At 52.9% G+C, this 16,106-nt stretch overlaps 6 protein-coding genes across 6 annotated transcripts; 2 read left to right on the forward strand and 4 right to left on the reverse strand.

Annotated features, from left to right (window-relative positions):
* Window positions 1–346: 346 nt before the first annotated feature.
* Window positions 347–1,132, reverse strand: A1O5_12009 (uncharacterized protein; the record flags this gene model as incomplete). Its single annotated transcript, XM_007752578.1, has 3 exons — window positions 347–355; window positions 415–1,000; window positions 1,056–1,132. The coding sequence occupies 3 exons, from the start codon at window positions 1,130–1,132 to the stop codon at window positions 347–349; spliced, it is 672 nt and encodes a 223-aa protein (XP_007750768.1).
* A 528-nt stretch (window positions 1,133–1,660) lies between these two features.
* A1O5_12010 (uncharacterized protein) lies at window positions 1,661–3,872 on the forward strand (the record flags this gene model as incomplete). The annotated part of the gene is made up of 3 exons (XM_007752579.1): window positions 1,661–2,016; window positions 2,159–2,892; window positions 2,944–3,872. The coding sequence occupies 3 exons, from the start codon at window positions 1,661–1,663 to the stop codon at window positions 3,870–3,872; spliced, it is 2,019 nt and encodes a 672-aa protein (XP_007750769.1).
* Window positions 3,873–4,468: 596 nt separating this feature from the next.
* On the reverse strand, window positions 4,469–5,649 carry A1O5_12011 (uncharacterized protein; the record flags this gene model as incomplete). Its single annotated transcript, XM_007752580.1, has 2 exons — window positions 4,469–5,047; window positions 5,323–5,649. 2 exons carry the CDS (start codon window positions 5,647–5,649, stop codon window positions 4,469–4,471), a joined length of 906 nt encoding a protein of 301 aa, XP_007750770.1.
* Window positions 5,650–6,743: 1,094 nt separating this feature from the next.
* Window positions 6,744–7,284, reverse strand: A1O5_12012 (uncharacterized protein; the record flags this gene model as incomplete). Its single annotated transcript, XM_007752581.1, has 4 exons — window positions 6,744–6,758; window positions 6,813–6,943; window positions 7,007–7,174; window positions 7,206–7,284. The coding sequence occupies 4 exons, from the start codon at window positions 7,282–7,284 to the stop codon at window positions 6,744–6,746; spliced, it is 393 nt and encodes a 130-aa protein (XP_007750771.1).
* A 2,073-nt stretch (window positions 7,285–9,357) lies between these two features.
* A1O5_12013 (uncharacterized protein) lies at window positions 9,358–10,451 on the forward strand (the record flags this gene model as incomplete). Its single annotated transcript, XM_007752582.1, has 2 exons — window positions 9,358–9,752; window positions 9,815–10,451. The coding sequence occupies 2 exons, from the start codon at window positions 9,358–9,360 to the stop codon at window positions 10,449–10,451; spliced, it is 1,032 nt and encodes a 343-aa protein (XP_007750772.1).
* Window positions 10,452–12,081: 1,630 nt separating this feature from the next.
* A1O5_12014 (uncharacterized protein) lies at window positions 12,082–14,403 on the reverse strand (the record flags this gene model as incomplete). The annotated part of the gene is made up of 2 exons (XM_007752583.1): window positions 12,082–12,289; window positions 12,350–14,403. The coding sequence occupies 2 exons, from the start codon at window positions 14,401–14,403 to the stop codon at window positions 12,082–12,084; spliced, it is 2,262 nt and encodes a 753-aa protein (XP_007750773.1).
* Between the last annotated feature and the right edge of the window lie 1,703 nt (window positions 14,404–16,106).

Genomic DNA, 16,106 nt, shown 5'->3' on the forward strand with positions numbered 1-16,106 from the left:
ACCCCCTGCTTCCAGAAGAAAGTGGCAGCGTCGCCTTTCACCTGCATCTCCTAAAGACCAAAAATATGAACGAGTTTTTTGCTCTCAGTTCACAGCTCGGATGACCATTTGCACTGCGACCCGTGTCGTACACATTCCCAATTCCTTGAGTTTTGCTTCAGGCTCACCATGGCGGATTGCTCATGTCTTCGACCAACCAGACACGAAAATATTGCAGTCCAGGATTCCTTTTTTCTACTATAAGATTGGCGGGGGTTTCGTGTAACCTGAAGTGATGATCACGATAACCGCCAAAATTGATCAGAGCAGAGTCCATCGACGGCGCCTTCTGATCGTTGACACCAGTCTATACGTCCTGTCACAAGGTGAAGACTCACGTTAGGATCTCGAGAGGCCTTCCCACACTAGGCTCACCGTTTTGGTCGCCATCTGCATGCAACCATTCTCGGTTGATGGTAGATGCTCCTCCATGACCTTGTCAATCTCGTTCAAGACCTCTGACGCGCTGTCGTATTGGAAAGTCCAGCATTTTTGGATCACAGTGCCGAGAATCAGATTGTCGGTATCCGGGAATCTGCCGGCATCGTGCAGTTCTTCGATCTCCTTTGTCTGTCTTGCCGTGATAGGGTTACCAACTTCCCGAAATCTCAAAAAGACGCAACCTAGCGAGTACAGTTCAGTATGTGCGCTCGGCTCGATGGACTTGCTCGCAAAGAGGTGAGATCCCTCGTGACCGCTGGGCGCTAGACAAGATGGTTCGTCATCTACTGAAGAGCTAGCAAAGTCACCCAGCTGAAGCTTGTCTCGTTTGTCGAGCAGAAGATTATGGGTTCCGGTGTCGGTCTGGGAAACTTTCTTGCCGTGGATGTATTGGATCACCTTGGTGGCCTGCTTGGAGAAAAAGGGTGGAGAAAGATCTACAAGTAGAGTATCATTTATTACAAGAGCTTGGACTACCACGACTGAACGAATCACACAAGGTTCCTTAGTGCCGTGGCTCCTTGGCGTGAACTACGCTAGCCATTTCGTAAGCACTAATAGGGCACAATACCTACCTAGGTAGGTAGGCCGAGTACCTCTTGTGGAGAGCTTTGAGCCAACTGAAACTGAAATTAGAGTAATATACAGCCATACTCTCTGTTTAAGAAGCCTACTGGCATTTACATTGAATGATCGGAGAGGTTGTTATGCTTGGGGTACCGACGGTCTTCGCATCAACCACATCACCGCCTGGCCGCCCTATTCAATGTTGAGTGTTATCAGGTTTGGAGAAATGTGGAAAATGCGGGGTTCCAAGAGCGCCAGAAAAAGTGCCTGCGGACACTGAACTGAAGAGGCGGTGATCAGCATCCATCCTTGCCGCCGCCACTTCCGTCGTCGTCGTCGTCGAACCCCCACCGCTTTCTCACTCACTTCACCCTCTCTCTATCTCGGCGCTACAGGAAGCTCAATGACATCGACGAGGTTGTCCTTGTTTGTTGCTCCTGGAGTGAGCTAACTGCTTGTTGCATCTTTCTTTTGTCCTGCGCGTTCCTTTTCGGTGACACCTCTCGCATTGGATTGCCTTCTTCCTGCGCCCTAGAGCGTCCTCGCTACATGCCGTTGATACATCACCCCTATCAAATCGGAACCGTACGCTAGACTGCCCCGCAACGACAGCATGGCGACTCATACCGAAGTCATCACGCCCTCGTCCTCTCGCACTACCCCTGCCCAAGTGCGCCGCCGTTCCTCCTCTCACTCGGTCCAGAAGAAGCCCTGGCAGCATGCCCATCGATCGTCCTTTCACTCGACCCAGTCCCGACCGGACCCTGAAGAGATTCAACGCCTTTCAGAGCACATTTCGAGACAAACCACTCGGTCTTCGCACCGTCGCGACCCCAAATGGTACAAGATTCGTTGGTTCAAGGGCATGATTGACGACGTCAAGAGACGGGCGCCGTACTACTGGAGTGATTGGAAGGATGCTTGGGATTATAGAGTCATCCCTGCCACCGTATACATGTACTTTGCCAAGTACGAGCAATCCATATACAATCTACCATCTGCACAGAGTTTACACTTCGTCTCTTTCATTGAGGTCTCCCATTTCCAACCCTCTTCCCCGTCGATATCCTCGCACGCCGAGACCATATTCAGGCGCTGACTGCTGCTCTAGCATCCTGCCGGCATTGGCATTCTCCCTCGACATGTTCACAAAGACCCACAACTCGTACGGCGTCAACGAAGTCCTGCTGTCGTCGGTCATGGCCTGTGTGGTTTTCTCCCTTTTCGCCGCTCAGCCACTCGTCATCGTGGGCGTCACTGGTCCCATCACCGTCTTCTCTTATACGGTGTACGACATCGTCGTCCCCCAGGGCACCAACTTCTTCGCCTTCATGGCCTGGATCGGCATCTGGTCGCTGATTATGCATTGGTTGCTGGCCATCACCAACAGTTGCAACGCATTAACCTACGTTACGCGGTTCAGCTGTGATACCTTTGGGTTCTACGTTGCTTTCATCTATCTGCAAAAGGGCATCCAAGTCCTGACGAGACAGTGGGGGTTGGCCGGTGAAACAAGTGCCTATCTGTCCATCATGGTTAGTCTGCTCGTCTTGGGGTTTGCATACGGCTGTGGTGTCCTGGGCGAAAGCAACCTGCTGCAACGGCATGTGCGGAAGTTTATCGAGGACTATGGCACTCCGCTGACAATCGTCTCCTTCACTGGGTTCGTCCATATCGGCCATATGAAGAACGTCCATGTCGAGACACTACCGACAAGCAAGTCGTTCCACCCGACTGTTGACCGAGGCTGGTTCGTCCATTTTTGGGATATCAGTGTGGGAGAGGTCTTCCTGGCAATTCCCTTTGCGATCCTGCTGACAATTCTGTTTTGGTTTGATCATAACGGTATGTACCGTGTAGCAGACCTTGGTTGGCATTCATCTAACCAAAAGTTAGTGTCGTCTCTCATTGCTCAGGGGACGGAATTTCCTCTCCGTAAACCACCAGGTTTCCATTGGGATATTTTCCTCTTGGGTCTCACCACGGGCATCGCCGGACTTCTGGGCATCCCTTTCCCCAATGGCCTCATCCCTCAGGCGCCATTTCATACAAACGCCCTTTGCGTTACAAGGCAAGTTGTCGACGAGAAGGCGAGAGGCCATATTGTCCGAGTCACGGATCACGTCGTTGAACAGCGCTTCAGCAACCTTGCACAGGGGCTGTTGTTCCTGGTCACAATGAGCGGTCCACTACTGGTCGTCCTCCATCTCATCCCACAGGGTGTGCTGGCCGGTTTGTTCTTCGTCATGGGTGCCCAAGCCCTCGTGGGCAACGGCATCACTCAAAAGTTGCTCTTCCTTGCCCGGGACAAAGAGTTGACGGATGCGACGGATCCATTGGCAAGAATCGAGCGTCGTGTCGCCATATGGGCCTTCGTGGCCTGTGAACTAGTCGGCTTTGGCGCCACCTTTGCTATATCCCAAACCATTGCCGCGATCGGATTCCCCGTCATCATTCTCCTCCTCATCCCCTTCCGCACTTGGCTCATGCCGAAGTGGTTCCGGGAGGAAGAACTCCGAGCCCTCGACGCTCCCACGGCCGGCGCCTTCGTCATGGAGAGCGTCGGCGGCGCGTACGGGGAAAGCGAAGAGAGCACGCCGACCGCCGGAGGGACGCCGCCGGACGAGAACGACGAAATCGCCGTCGTGGATGATACCTTGGAGAGGGGTGAGAGTCACGAACTCCAGAGCGTTCTGGCCAACAAGAGATCTCCGGATGGAGGTAGTATCGCGACGAGGCGGACAGGGAGTCACAGCGACACGCAGCGGCCCGACGTGGGCATGAGGAAGAGGAGTCGAAGTTCGCTGAACAGGCGGGGAGGATAGGATAGATATTGAGATAGACGTGTGTGTATATATATATATATATACGCAGCAGACTAACTATGAAAAGACACACTAGATGGATATATGGTGGATACAGAGACAGATGATGGAGACAAGATGGATAGATCTCTGCAACTGGTTGGAGGATCAATACAAAAAGGTTGGTGGCGGTGGTGAGCAAGGGGTTTTGGGGAAGCCCTTCCCCTACCTCCCAAGCTCCCTGCTCTAAGCAAAGGCCTCGATAGATGGTGCCAGCAACGGAATGTACCTTGGTCAGATGCGTGGACGTGGAACCGTTGGGGCTCGCATACAGGAAGGACTCTTGTTTAGAGTACTTAGTAGCGCCAGCCAGGCCCTAAAAAGTTACATGGCGATACATATGCGACCAATACACGATGTGATTGTTCAAATGAAAGGAAATACAAAACAGTCCCAGAATATGGGCCATGGACTCCGAACTCAACGTGATTCATCATTATCATCACTTCCCTTTTGCGCGCTCCTCTCCCAACATCTCGTTGATCCACCCGTACGATCAACAATAGGTGAAGGAGGCTCGCGTTTTCTCTTCTTTTATTATTTTTTTTTTCTTGCTTTCACAACTCGGCTCCAAACCTGGCCGCCCCAGAAGCAAACCTGCGCCATTGCTGAAGCACATCAGACGCCAACGCCCTGCAAATCCCGACCCAATCCCGCAAAGTCCCAGCCCAGTTCCCACTCCCACTCCCACTCCCGCCACCACTCCCGACGGTGGCCGTAAACATACCCATCAAGCTCATCCCGACAGTGTCGTCAAAGTGTAGGATGCCAACCAGGACGAGCAAGCTGAACAGACTGCACGCGGAGATGACGTAGAGGCACTTGAGGCGCAGGATCTGGCGGCGGCGGCGGTCGTCGCGGTCGTCGTGGTCGGCCGAGAAGATGTCGTGCTGGGTGGAGAAGTAGGCGAGCATGAGGGCGATCGAGATGGCGATCCAGGCCAGCAGACTGCGGCTGAGCCGGAGCAGGTCGGGCTCCGTGGCCCGCGTGGCCCGGAAGACCTGCAGGCACCCGAACGACAGCAGGATCGAGAGGCTGCAGAGCCGCACCAGCACCGCCAGGGGACTGTAGTGCAGCAGCCAGCGCGCCATCAGCGACGAGGCGAACATGTGCGCGAGGTATGCTGCCGCGCCGGCCTAGAGACGTGGCAACAAAACCAGACCGCCCGTTAGCTTTGGGTTACTTTTCATTTTGTGGAGCGGTTCGACAAGGAGAATGCGGATATTTGGTTCTTTTGCTTTTTCCCCGAGAGAAGACAAGGCTGGGGCCAAGGGGATAAGCGTTTTGAACGTGGGCCGGATCGTGATATACATCCCTTCCAGATTGCAATGGGAGATGAATGAAAGGCGTGTGTGCACACGCAGAACGAGCACTGGGACAAAAGACGCAGGGACAGCAGAACAATACATACCCAGAGAAAGCTCAAGCATACTTGGGCAACGGCCATGCGCTTGAAGATCTGGTTCTCCAGCAGCGGTGCACGGTTTCCAGCACCCGCTCCCGCACCACTAGCAGCGCCAATGCCTTCATGGTCATTTGCTGACGACTTGAACAAAGACGATGTCGTGCTCCCCGCCGTCGTGCCGTAGTCCGAGACAAGCCGATAGATGCTGAAAAAAGTCTGACAAGCCCACCACGCGGCCGAAACGGTGGAGAGAGCCCGACACAGCAAGAGCGGCACGTGCCACCGAGGCTGGACGCCCAGGAGAACGGCTACCCGTGGATAGCGAGCGGACATGGCGACGCTGGCGATGTTGGCGTTCTCGACGACACCGGGCACGGGGCCAGGCTGGGCCGGTGGTGACCGGGACGGGGCTGGAGCAGCAGCAGCATGCCCGATCGCCCCGTTGCGTTGAGCAAAAGCATCGCCATATGATGGTGGGCCCGGATGCCCCGTGTTCGCCAGTTGGAAAATGGTTCTGCAGCGCTATGGCGGCTGCATAGCCTTTGCCAGGATGTTCTGAGGTGGTCCCGCCTTCAAAGCAAGGAAAGTAGTAAGCAATCTCTCCCTAGTCGAGTCCCAGTTCAAATTCCCGGTCTCCGGATGATCAAGGTCGACTCCAGACGTGTATTAAAGCGAGAAAACAGCCATCCCTTAACAAAGGATGAGAGGGAAAAGCAAAGCGAAAAGAGGCGCGTGACCCTTATGAATGCAAACATGATAAGGGCAGCAGTCAAACCACAGGAGAAGCAAAGGGGGTGCTCGCTTCAAACTACCCCAGACTCTTGGCGACAGATCCAGTCCAGCAAGTCCAGCTGGGTGATAGCAGTGGTTACCTCCATCTGAACCAGGTGGAAAAAGGTTAGTACAAGGAGGCATTGGTTGACCCAAAGGAGGCCGTAAGAGGCGTTCCAGTGGCGCAAGAACGGCTGGTCACGTACATGGAATGGAAACTCGACAAGAAGAGCGGAAATGGCTGAAGTAACTAGGGTTGTTTCCAACGATCCGATCATGATTTCAAAGCTACCATGCGTGGGCTGGTGGAATCAACGATAGAAACCAGCCCATCCCCCTTATCGCAGATCCCCAACCGGGTGCTGTTATGTAGCACCTTCGTCACAGCCGTATTGTTGCTGATTCCGGTCCCGTACCGCAACAGTCCGATCCCCCCCAAATTCCGTCCGAAGGCAAAATATCCATCGTGGGTATATCATCAAACGCGTAACCTTATCGCATCCCAAAAAGTGCTATCGTGACTAGGCCGCTGCATCGACCAGCGAAGACGAACAGGCCAGAAGTAATCGTTCAAGGAAGATGATTGCGGGTCAGTCGACAACTTCTATCTGTCCTCGATGACCGAGCAGGATAGCACAGGATACCGGCTGAAGCGTTTAGAAACCATGGACCTGGCACAAATTTAGTACGCTGTCGTAGCATATGAAGCAGCGGGATTTGCTCACCTTGATAGTCTTTGCGTCGAGTTCGAGGCCGTCCTTGGCGACCAGGAATTCTTGAACATCTTTGCGTTGATCACCCTGAAGCTGAATCACCTCGCCCATCTCGCTGTCCGTGACGATTGTGCCATTGCAAGCTATATCTCTTGTCAGCTGGTGGTTGGTGGGTGGTGGGCGGTCTTTCCCCTCTTTCCACGTACCGAATTTCTTCTTGATGACCTTGAGGATCTTCTTTTGGTCGAATTTCTTAGGAAGGCCTTGGACCGTTGTCAAAGTCTTACGACCATTGCGTTGCTGGATACGAATGTGGATGTAATTCTGGGATTGCTTCGCTTCCCCAGTGTCGTCGTCGGCCTCCGCGAAGGGGTCTGCGAGGCAGGGCAGTTAGTCATGAGTCACACAAGCGTGGTTTGAGCGCGGTCTGCAAATGGAGGGCCGCAGCAAGTGATGGACGGCGCATCTGAAGCGCGGTCGCCATCAGTCACTCTCACAAGCAGTCGCTGTCGAGGCACACGATAGCGAACAGCTGTTTGGTGATGACGATCGGTAGATGTGGCGAGAGGGGTTTGAGGAGAGGGTGAAAGAGGGGTCGGCTTACCAAAGGTTTTGAGGTTTTGGATAGTAGTTGACATAAACTCGTTTGTTTCGAGAAACGGGTTGATTCGAAAAGAGTAGTGTCGGTTGTTGGAGGGTAAAGGCTACTGGATTTCTGACTTGAAAGCGAAAGGGTTTGGTGTTGAGTGGTTCTGGTGATGGGTTGTTGATATGAAGAGAAGAGAGAAAAGGAACGGGGAGCAGGAAAAAGGGCTGATGCAAGAGGCGAACGCAGTGACTGGGCAGGTGAGTGGTGGTAGTAGGCAATAGTGGGGTGGGCGAAGGAGGGAAGGAACCCGAAAGAATCGCCGCGCCCGTTGTGCCCTGATGCCCCAATTGCCCCAAGAAGCGCCTGCAAGGAGCCACTGCCACAGGGTGGCACCAGCTTGACTTCCTGGGATGCGTGGCAAAATAATTGGTGGGCTCTGGGGGTGCCAGGCTCTACTGTACTGTAACAAAGTACAAGGACTTGTTAGGTTCCAGGTTCCAGGTTCCAGGCCGCCGCACAGCGGTGGCCCCCAGTGCGTTCTAGTTGAGGCTCGTGATCGCCACCCCCAGGAACAACTTGGGGAATTAATTACAGTACAAGCTACGGTGTGGGCATGTGAGGTATCGCGACGCCAGTCCCGGCCATTCCTTTGTTTCCACAGACAAAATTTAGATGTGACCTGGCATCCTCTTTGTTGCATCTATGCCACACTCGGCATTGCAGCTCTTTTGGCAGGAAAACTAGGTGAGGTCCAACAGTGACCAGTCCTCGAATGCTAGAGAAGACTTCGCTGTGCGAAGCCACCAATTGCTGCACACACAATTCCCCCGGCATTCTTCGCACAAATGACCCCTCATGCGCCTGGATCTACCAGCTGTCATGTCGAAGCAGCTGGCGGCGGCGGAGCCGCTGGTCCTCTCGCATTCGGCGGTGGCGGTAGAAACAAGGGCATATATGTCTGCAAAGGATGAGTCGCTTCTCGGTACTCTTAGGTTGAATATAGCACAACATACCACGCCAACAGCAAGCACTTTCATATATATATATATCAGCCTGAGAGTTATGAATGCGAGGACCATTCTACCACTTACCAGCCATGCCAAATGACAAGTATCCGGGCGTACCGTTAGGACTCTGCTTCTGGGCAGGTGTCTCGCCCAACCAGTTCAGAAGAGCAGTTAATAGAGCAAACCTGGTCCCGTCAATCCAAAGCGGCGGTCCTGCTTTCATTCCTCTTACCAGCCAAGCATCCTGATCGTTGTTAGCAACAAACATTACGATGGAGGAGCTGTCTCTCACCTATTTCTTGTAAACATCTACCTTGGACATTAGCATGGCATTTCAAAAGCACCACAGTCGCGTCTCCCACTTACAGCTGCCATGGGCATGGTACTCGTCAGAGTCGAGCTGAAATCAGCGGGCTTCTCGTCTTTGGGCTCGACATAGGGAATGACTGAAATGACCTTCGTCAGCTTCTACATGCCTCAAGATCTGACGAAGCTCTCAGTACTGACCGAGATCCGCCCGTCTCATATCTTTCTTAGCAGACATGACTGGCTTCCAGCAGTATCAAAATAGTTCCGTTCAGCAAATGGATGGAATGTGAAATCAGCGTGGAGAGCAAGACTCGATCGAAGGGGCTTCGCTGGGAAAACCTCGGATCTACTCGTAAGGAAGGCCACCATTTCATAAGGCAAGTGATACGAGGTCACGTGCAGACTCGTCCCAATCCCTTGAGGCGTTAGCTTTATATCGCTGCTTTTAGGAAGATCGAACAGTTTAGAAGATCAAGAGTAGAGCGGCATCACTCCCGTCCGCATTGATACAAATTTTGACGAAATGCGCTCGCGGCCTCTTCTCTGCCCCTACCAAGCCCTACTCAACTACTGTAAGTAGAGAGCTTCATTCAACTTCGAGACCGAATCCTTTCGGCCAGCAGAGCAACCTTTCTGCGCGACCCTAACCAAGATGGCTCATCCTGTGGCCAGATTCTCAAGCAAGAATCTCAAGTTCTCCTTGGCCCTTACTACCTCTAGTCAAACCTATCCAATCTGCCCTCAATGCGCACATCGATTGCCCTCTGTCTACACCCGTCAATTCACAACCACTCGGCGCAGAAATGCTGGTGCCGGCGTCGTCCAGAGCATTCCAAACATAGACTCCAAGCTTCCCAAACATGTGTCTATGAAGAGTCAGATGAAAAAAGCCAATAGGCAACAGATAGGCACTGATCTGGGAAAGCTGCCTCAGACCTTCATCCTTCCTGCCGCTAAAGACCTACCGGGGTGGATGAGTCCCAATTTCTTCAAGAGAACAAGGATTCATTGGCTACAATTCAAGACTGCTGTCAAAGACTGGTGGAGGTAGGGATACGACTCATTGTTCCTCCCCCAAAAATACCGGCAAGGGCTGACCTGCTTCACAGCTTAGTGGTCTTTCTTAAATGGGATGTCAAGAGAGACCCTCTTACTGGGAAGAAAATGAGGAGATCAATGGAACTATCCCAGAGAAATCAGATTGCGCGAGATCTACACAAGGACTTTCACGATGCTTTAAGTGAAGGAGACCTCAAAAGGCTCCAGACAATTTGCTGCGAGGGACTAATGGCACAGGCAAGGATGCGGATCGAGCAACGGAAAGCCTTGCGCCGGAGAAAGGAACCGTGGGTACTGCTGAGCTACTCGGGTATTCGATATCCAGCTTGGCTTGAGAGATGGCCCATCTCCGTGCTTCTGCCTGCAGCAAGCACCAGGGTTGTCTCCGACCGGCTTGCCCCCTTGCCCTTCGCAGACACCTATCTCCGACAATGCATTGTTCGCATCAACAGCGTTCAAAACTACCTGCTCGCCGACAGTGACAAGGATGTCATGCTAAAACACACCGATTACGTGGTGATACAAAAAATGACTGTCAAGGGCGAAGAAGGGCCCTGGAAGATATGGGGCCTCACCGAGCCATCCACCATGAAGGAGGTTGATGGCTTGCTTGCCGGCAAAGGACAGGAAGCGACCACTCTTGCAGAGAGGATACGGGACAAGGTGGCTGGCATTGCAGGCCTCTAGTCAAAGACAACGGATAAGATTGCCCGTCTTGCCATTGCCCGATGGGCTCGTCTATTGATCAACTACGACTCAAAACCCACACCGGCACCAACCCGAGACAATTCCAACCACATTTTCTCTCTCATACTGCCTTCCTGCGACATGCCGAGCCAAGTTTTTCACCAGCAGAAGGAAGATCAAGAAGTCCGCAATAAGTACGAGGAGCAGATCTGAAACTCGCCGAACACTAGATCCCTTTGAAATCCACCTCTCCCGATCGTACACGAACGATATTTCGCTTGAAAATTGGCGAGAATTTATCGACTGACTAACTGACTGACCTGCCGATTACTGGTTACACATTACGGAGTGCGGAGTACAGAGCAAGATAAGTACAAGTCACTAAACAACTCTGTGCGGAGAGAGGAAGCACTGGCAGTTATGTAACTACACTACATACAAGATACATACCCTATGATCGACGGTCTTGGTTGGTCATAAGGTATGTACATGCCTATATTTGTTGGATGTACCATACATAGTCCGGGCGAGGGGCAGCGGGGTTAGAACAGGAGCTATTTTGTGTCGTTGAGTTCAATCAATCAATCAATCAGTCAATCAATAAATCAATCAGTCAATCCGACCAGCCATGCATGCATGTATGTATGTTTGTACGGGATGATGTGTGCTGAGGGCGTAATTCATATGATATCCTCGTAGCCTCTTTCTGCTTCCTACAAATCTACTCTGTATACATGTAGGGAAGCCGCCGTGTCGCTTCGTGGCGCCTTAACGGCTGCAGAGCGGACATGGTCCTGAGAGTCGGCTTTGATTTCAAGCTTCATATGTAGGGAGGTAGTGTGTGTGGCCTTCCCTGCCTGATACAAGACCACAAAAAAAAAAGGTCATTTAAGACATCAGCTTTGAGTTTGTACAGACGACCTTCCGCATTTTTGTCTCCTTGGCCGAACTTCTTCTCCATGTGACATGTCAAGTTGTATAACCCACCAACTCCGGTTCTGCCCCTCGGCCATCGGTTCCAGAGCCATGTATATAGACATCATCAGAGCGCCTTGCAGCTCTGCCAGGAGCATGACACGTAACAGGGCATCGCTGTGGTCATCAAGGTCATAACGTCGTAAAATGCACCCCAGGAAATCCACCATGCGATCCTGTCTATTTTACCAAACAGCCAATGAAGATCTCCTCGTATCGAGTCATATCCTTCGGTGCATGCGTTCCCTTCTCGTTAATGAGGTGATGAATATTGAAAGGAATGGCAGCGGCTATCGGGAGCTATCCAGGTGAAAAAGACTGTGCCCAGGCGTGCGATTATCTCCCTTCCAAGTTGAGCGCGTGCCTTGGCGGCGAAGGACCACACCCTTCACGATAGAAACCTTCTTTCCTTATTGCTGCCGTTAGCCGTTCGAAGCATAAATGAATACAAAAGGTGGCGTCTTGAAAATCGAAGCGAACGTGCGGTACATGAATCCGGCTCAAATGACCTCCAAGTTTGGCAAATCTGTCAGCACTCGTCTTCAGTTTTTGCCGTAGAAATTCCTTCGAGTCCAGCTCATAGCCGCCTAATGGCACACTGAATCAGCTTCTACCTGTCCGAACTCGATAGGCAAAGGACTGCAGTCTATAATGGTCAGAATAAACGCATGCGCCGTTTCCCTGCCTTGCTGCTTCCATCTGTGCGCTGGTCGAGGACCTCACGGAGTCTAGGGTCATGTCGATCTTCGTTTGCGTGATGTTGCCGTACGTGACGTTGCAGATTGTCTGGCCGAGGATACTTGTGTTGCTGGTCGGGGCAGAAAGGGCAAATATATCCAGGAGATGTATGAACCAAGCCATGTCTATGAAGGTAATCGTAATCAGTAACACACGGCCCAATTTTCGGATGAGAGTGGTCTCACCTGATCATCTCATTCTTCCTCTTAAAGCCTAGACCACCAGGCCCGCGAGGACAATCCTTGATAGGACAGAAATGAGTTCGCGTGTTAGAATGAACATTCATATGGCTGTTTAACAAATATTGAGTGTGAAATGGTGCGGCAGTACACCCTTCAAATGTGCACTTATAAGGGCCAAGTGAAAAACGCGCTAATGCAGCGGCATCGGAGGACGCTTCAGGTTGAGGCTTCGATTGAGAGACAGAAGGGCGTTTCGTATGCGGTCTAGATCGATGCTCGGGCTCAGGTTCGGACCCAAGCTCAGACTCCAGCTCGGTGAGTTCTGAGAGTTCGGATTCGGTCTCGGACCCAGCCGCGGATTCAGCTTCGGTTCGAGATTCAGGTCGAGGTGGAAGTTCAAGATCAGGGTGTGCCTGAGGCTTCGATTGCGCTGCAGGCTGAGGAGGTCGGGGTTTCGATCGAGCTGCAGGTTGAGGAGGACACTCAAGGGTAGGTTGTGGCTGAACCTTTAATGGTGCTGAAGGTTGCGGGGCAGGTTCCAGGACAGGTTGAAGCTGAGCCTTTGATTGTGCTGCAGGTTGAGTAGGCCGGGGTTTCGATCGAGCTGCACGTTGGAGTTGTTGAAGTTTCAATCGAGCAGAAGGTTTCGGTCGAGCTTTCGGTCGAGCTTCAGGTTGGGGCTGAGGTCTGGACCGAACTTCAGCGTATGATCTCAGGTCGGTCTCCTTGGTGAGAACTTGCTGCATCCTGCTCTCCTCCCCCTCCCCGTCCTCTAAATCTTGTTCAGCTAGAGCTGTCAACGACGAGGGACCCGAGGCTGCCGGAGATGGCGTAATGATTGACGAGGCTGGAGTAGAGACAGAGACGGAAGTCGACGAAGTATAGTCCGAAAATGTCGACGTGTTGGAATCGCGAGTCGTTGTCCGCCAGTTGCTCTGCAACGGCGGATCCGGAGGTGACATGGCGGAATATGCTGCATACGAAGCCGGAGACGCATACGATGCAAACTGGTTCGGTGAAGGCCTAGCCATGCCCGGAGATAGGCAGGGAAACCCCCCCATGCTCGAGTCATGGAGATCGCCAATGGCGATCTTCAGGGGTGGTAGCGTCATCCTGTACCCCAGTAGAGCTGCAGGCGAGGAACGTGGCGGGGACCTCTGTTGCATTGCTGGCAAGGTGAAATCTGGATGTCCATCGCGAGGCGATATCGCATACTTTCCCAGAATGGGTGATTTGAGGATTGAGTCGTCAACTTGATTGCCATCACGAATGGCTGGAGCAAGATTCAACCGCAAGTTTGAAAACAAAGGCCGCGTCCTTGGGGGTGGGATTGTGTTGAACTGCTTTCTCGACAGATCTGCTGCTTGCTTCGTCGGAGCATGGAAAGCTTGAGCCTGTTCGGGCTTGTGCATATCATGCGTAGGCTGCGGGGGCGACCGCACCAGGTCGTCTTCAGCCACAGTAGCTGGACTATCAATCATAGGAAAGTCGTCGTCGTCGTCGTCGTCGTCGTCCCGACCATCAGGATCAGGGTGCAAGGCCGTCCGCGCCGCCGGCTTCGTTTTGATGGACACACGGTTTGGCCCATTCCGAATCACCCTCGTCGCCCTTCTTATCTCTCTGTGGCCAGCTTGAATCCCATTATCGTCGCTGTGGCCGTCGTGCTCGTCATCCTGTTCTCCTTCTTCTCCTTCTTCCTCTTCCTCCTCCCCCTCCTCCTCTTCCTCTGCCGCTGATTGACTTCTCGAGTCCAACGGCCGTTTCCGTGCCTGGCTAGCTAGTATGCGTTGATTGGGATCTAAGGAAAGAATCAGTACGCTGTCGGCAAAGGTGCAGTTGGCTCGACTCTTCCGTATTCTTGGATTCCCTTGACGTCGTACCGCTTTCGGATCCTCCACATCCGAGGAGTCGGAAGAAGATGGGTCGTTGACAGGTACAAGGGGTGCAGGGCTGGCTCGGGGACCGTATTCTGGATTCACCGGCTCAAGTACTGGGCTTCGGAGGGGTCCGATAATGTCCCGCTCGAATTGGAAATAGGGATCTTGATCTTGGGACATGAGGAGCCCGGTAAATCACATGGCAGACCATCCGACAAAGAGGCTGAGGCGACAGCCCTGAAAAGGACAGAGAGATTGGTGACTGGGAAGACAAAGGTCGTCTGCGATTGATGTCTCTGGATCATAAGCCATGTCAGTGCAAGGAACTTTCAACCTTACCGGTTTGGATACACTCCACCGGAGCGAGTGACATTGAATAACAGGAACTTGTGGACATGCTATTGCTCCGTGTGCCAATGGACTGCTGGCTGTTCCAGCTCTCTGCAACAAGGGACATGGTAGTGGGGAGGAAAGGAGAAGGGAGGGGTTCGAAATCAAAAAGTTCCAGACCATGGTCAGGTGGGAAGGGGAAAAGTGGTGTCTTGCGTATTCGGCCAGATAGCGGCTGAAGATGGATGGAAATGCATTGGCCAGCGACGAAAGCAAAATTGGGGGAGGGGTGGTAAGATGGTCGCTCATACCGGGAAGCAAAATTGGTCGTTGCTGGCAAAGGCAAGGTGTGACTTGGTCAGTTGATAGAGGTTGCGAAGTGAGGGGTATAATTGTCACACAAGGGTTCAAATGAGGCTCTTGGAGGCTCTGATGAGAGGAGAGGACTGGCGCCGGCAGCGTCTGGGCTGGAGGCACAGAAGTACGGTTCAACTCTCTTTTTGTCTCGGATGTTTTGGGACTGCTCGGAATCGGAGGTGGGAGGGGGTGGTGACGGGATAAACGCAGACAAAGAGCAGCGGCTTTCGACTGGGAAAGGTATGAGCAAGTCAGAGGACGACGTGTAGCCGTCAAGGTTGCGAGGCTGTTGGATGCGGTGCGGAGCCGAAGCGCAGATAGAGAGGTTGGGATGCAAATTGACTCGTCAAGTCACGTCTCCTCACCTCTCACCTCGCAGCTCGTCTCGTCTCGTCTCCTTCCCGTCGTTTGTTCCTCAAGGTTTTTGATGATGGGAGCAAAAAGAATTGCCTGGAGCCTTGGGAGGCTTAGCGTGGATGCGTAGCCAAGTTGACAGCACAGCCCCTCGCAAACGCAACTTCGGGCGGAAATACAAGGTTACAGGTTCCGTTGAGGGGAGGAGTAGGAATCGTGGATGGGATCGAGGATACGCGGAGCTCGGGTAGCAAGAGTGGTGCTGGATGGGATTATCCTTGGCCTTTGTAGGGGCCATCAGGGCCATGGGGTGCTATTTTACAAAGTCGAAGGTTTGGTGGCTGCCGGCTGCTTTCTGCTGGCGGCCGAGGACAGGAGAGATGGTTGAGGAGCAGAGTGCGTTGTTGTGTCGCTAAATCAAGACTTGCTAGTCTCTGCCTACCTATTGCATTAGGGAGCCAGGCACGGTCTGGCATTGCGGCTATTAATTAATGGAATGAAAAAGCCTGGTGGCCCATGGAGGCTCGCAGCACAGAAAGCTGAGGCTCCCTCGGGGGAGGCTAGGCTTGGGGTGGGCTATCGCTAATGGAGATCAGTCGGGGACACGAGCCTCACTTATCATAGGCGAGAGACGCCCCCAAGTCACCGACTCAGCGCCCCACACCAGAGAAGGCTAACGCCAATGAGAGGCCGGCCCAGGCACCCGGGGGGTTCCTTCAAACCCCTCCACCAGATAGCCACGAGTTAACTCTGACTGCGCCCTGCTGTCATTCGTATGCCATTAGATCCAATCCAAGGTTCCTTCATTCGACACCTGTGCAGGAGCGGCCAACTAACTACCC

This window comes from Cladophialophora psammophila (assembly GCF_000585535.1).
Source record: "Cladophialophora psammophila CBS 110553 chromosome Unknown aczJe-supercont1.30, whole genome shotgun sequence".
NCBI lineage: Eukaryota > Fungi > Ascomycota > Eurotiomycetes > Chaetothyriales > Herpotrichiellaceae > Cladophialophora > Cladophialophora psammophila.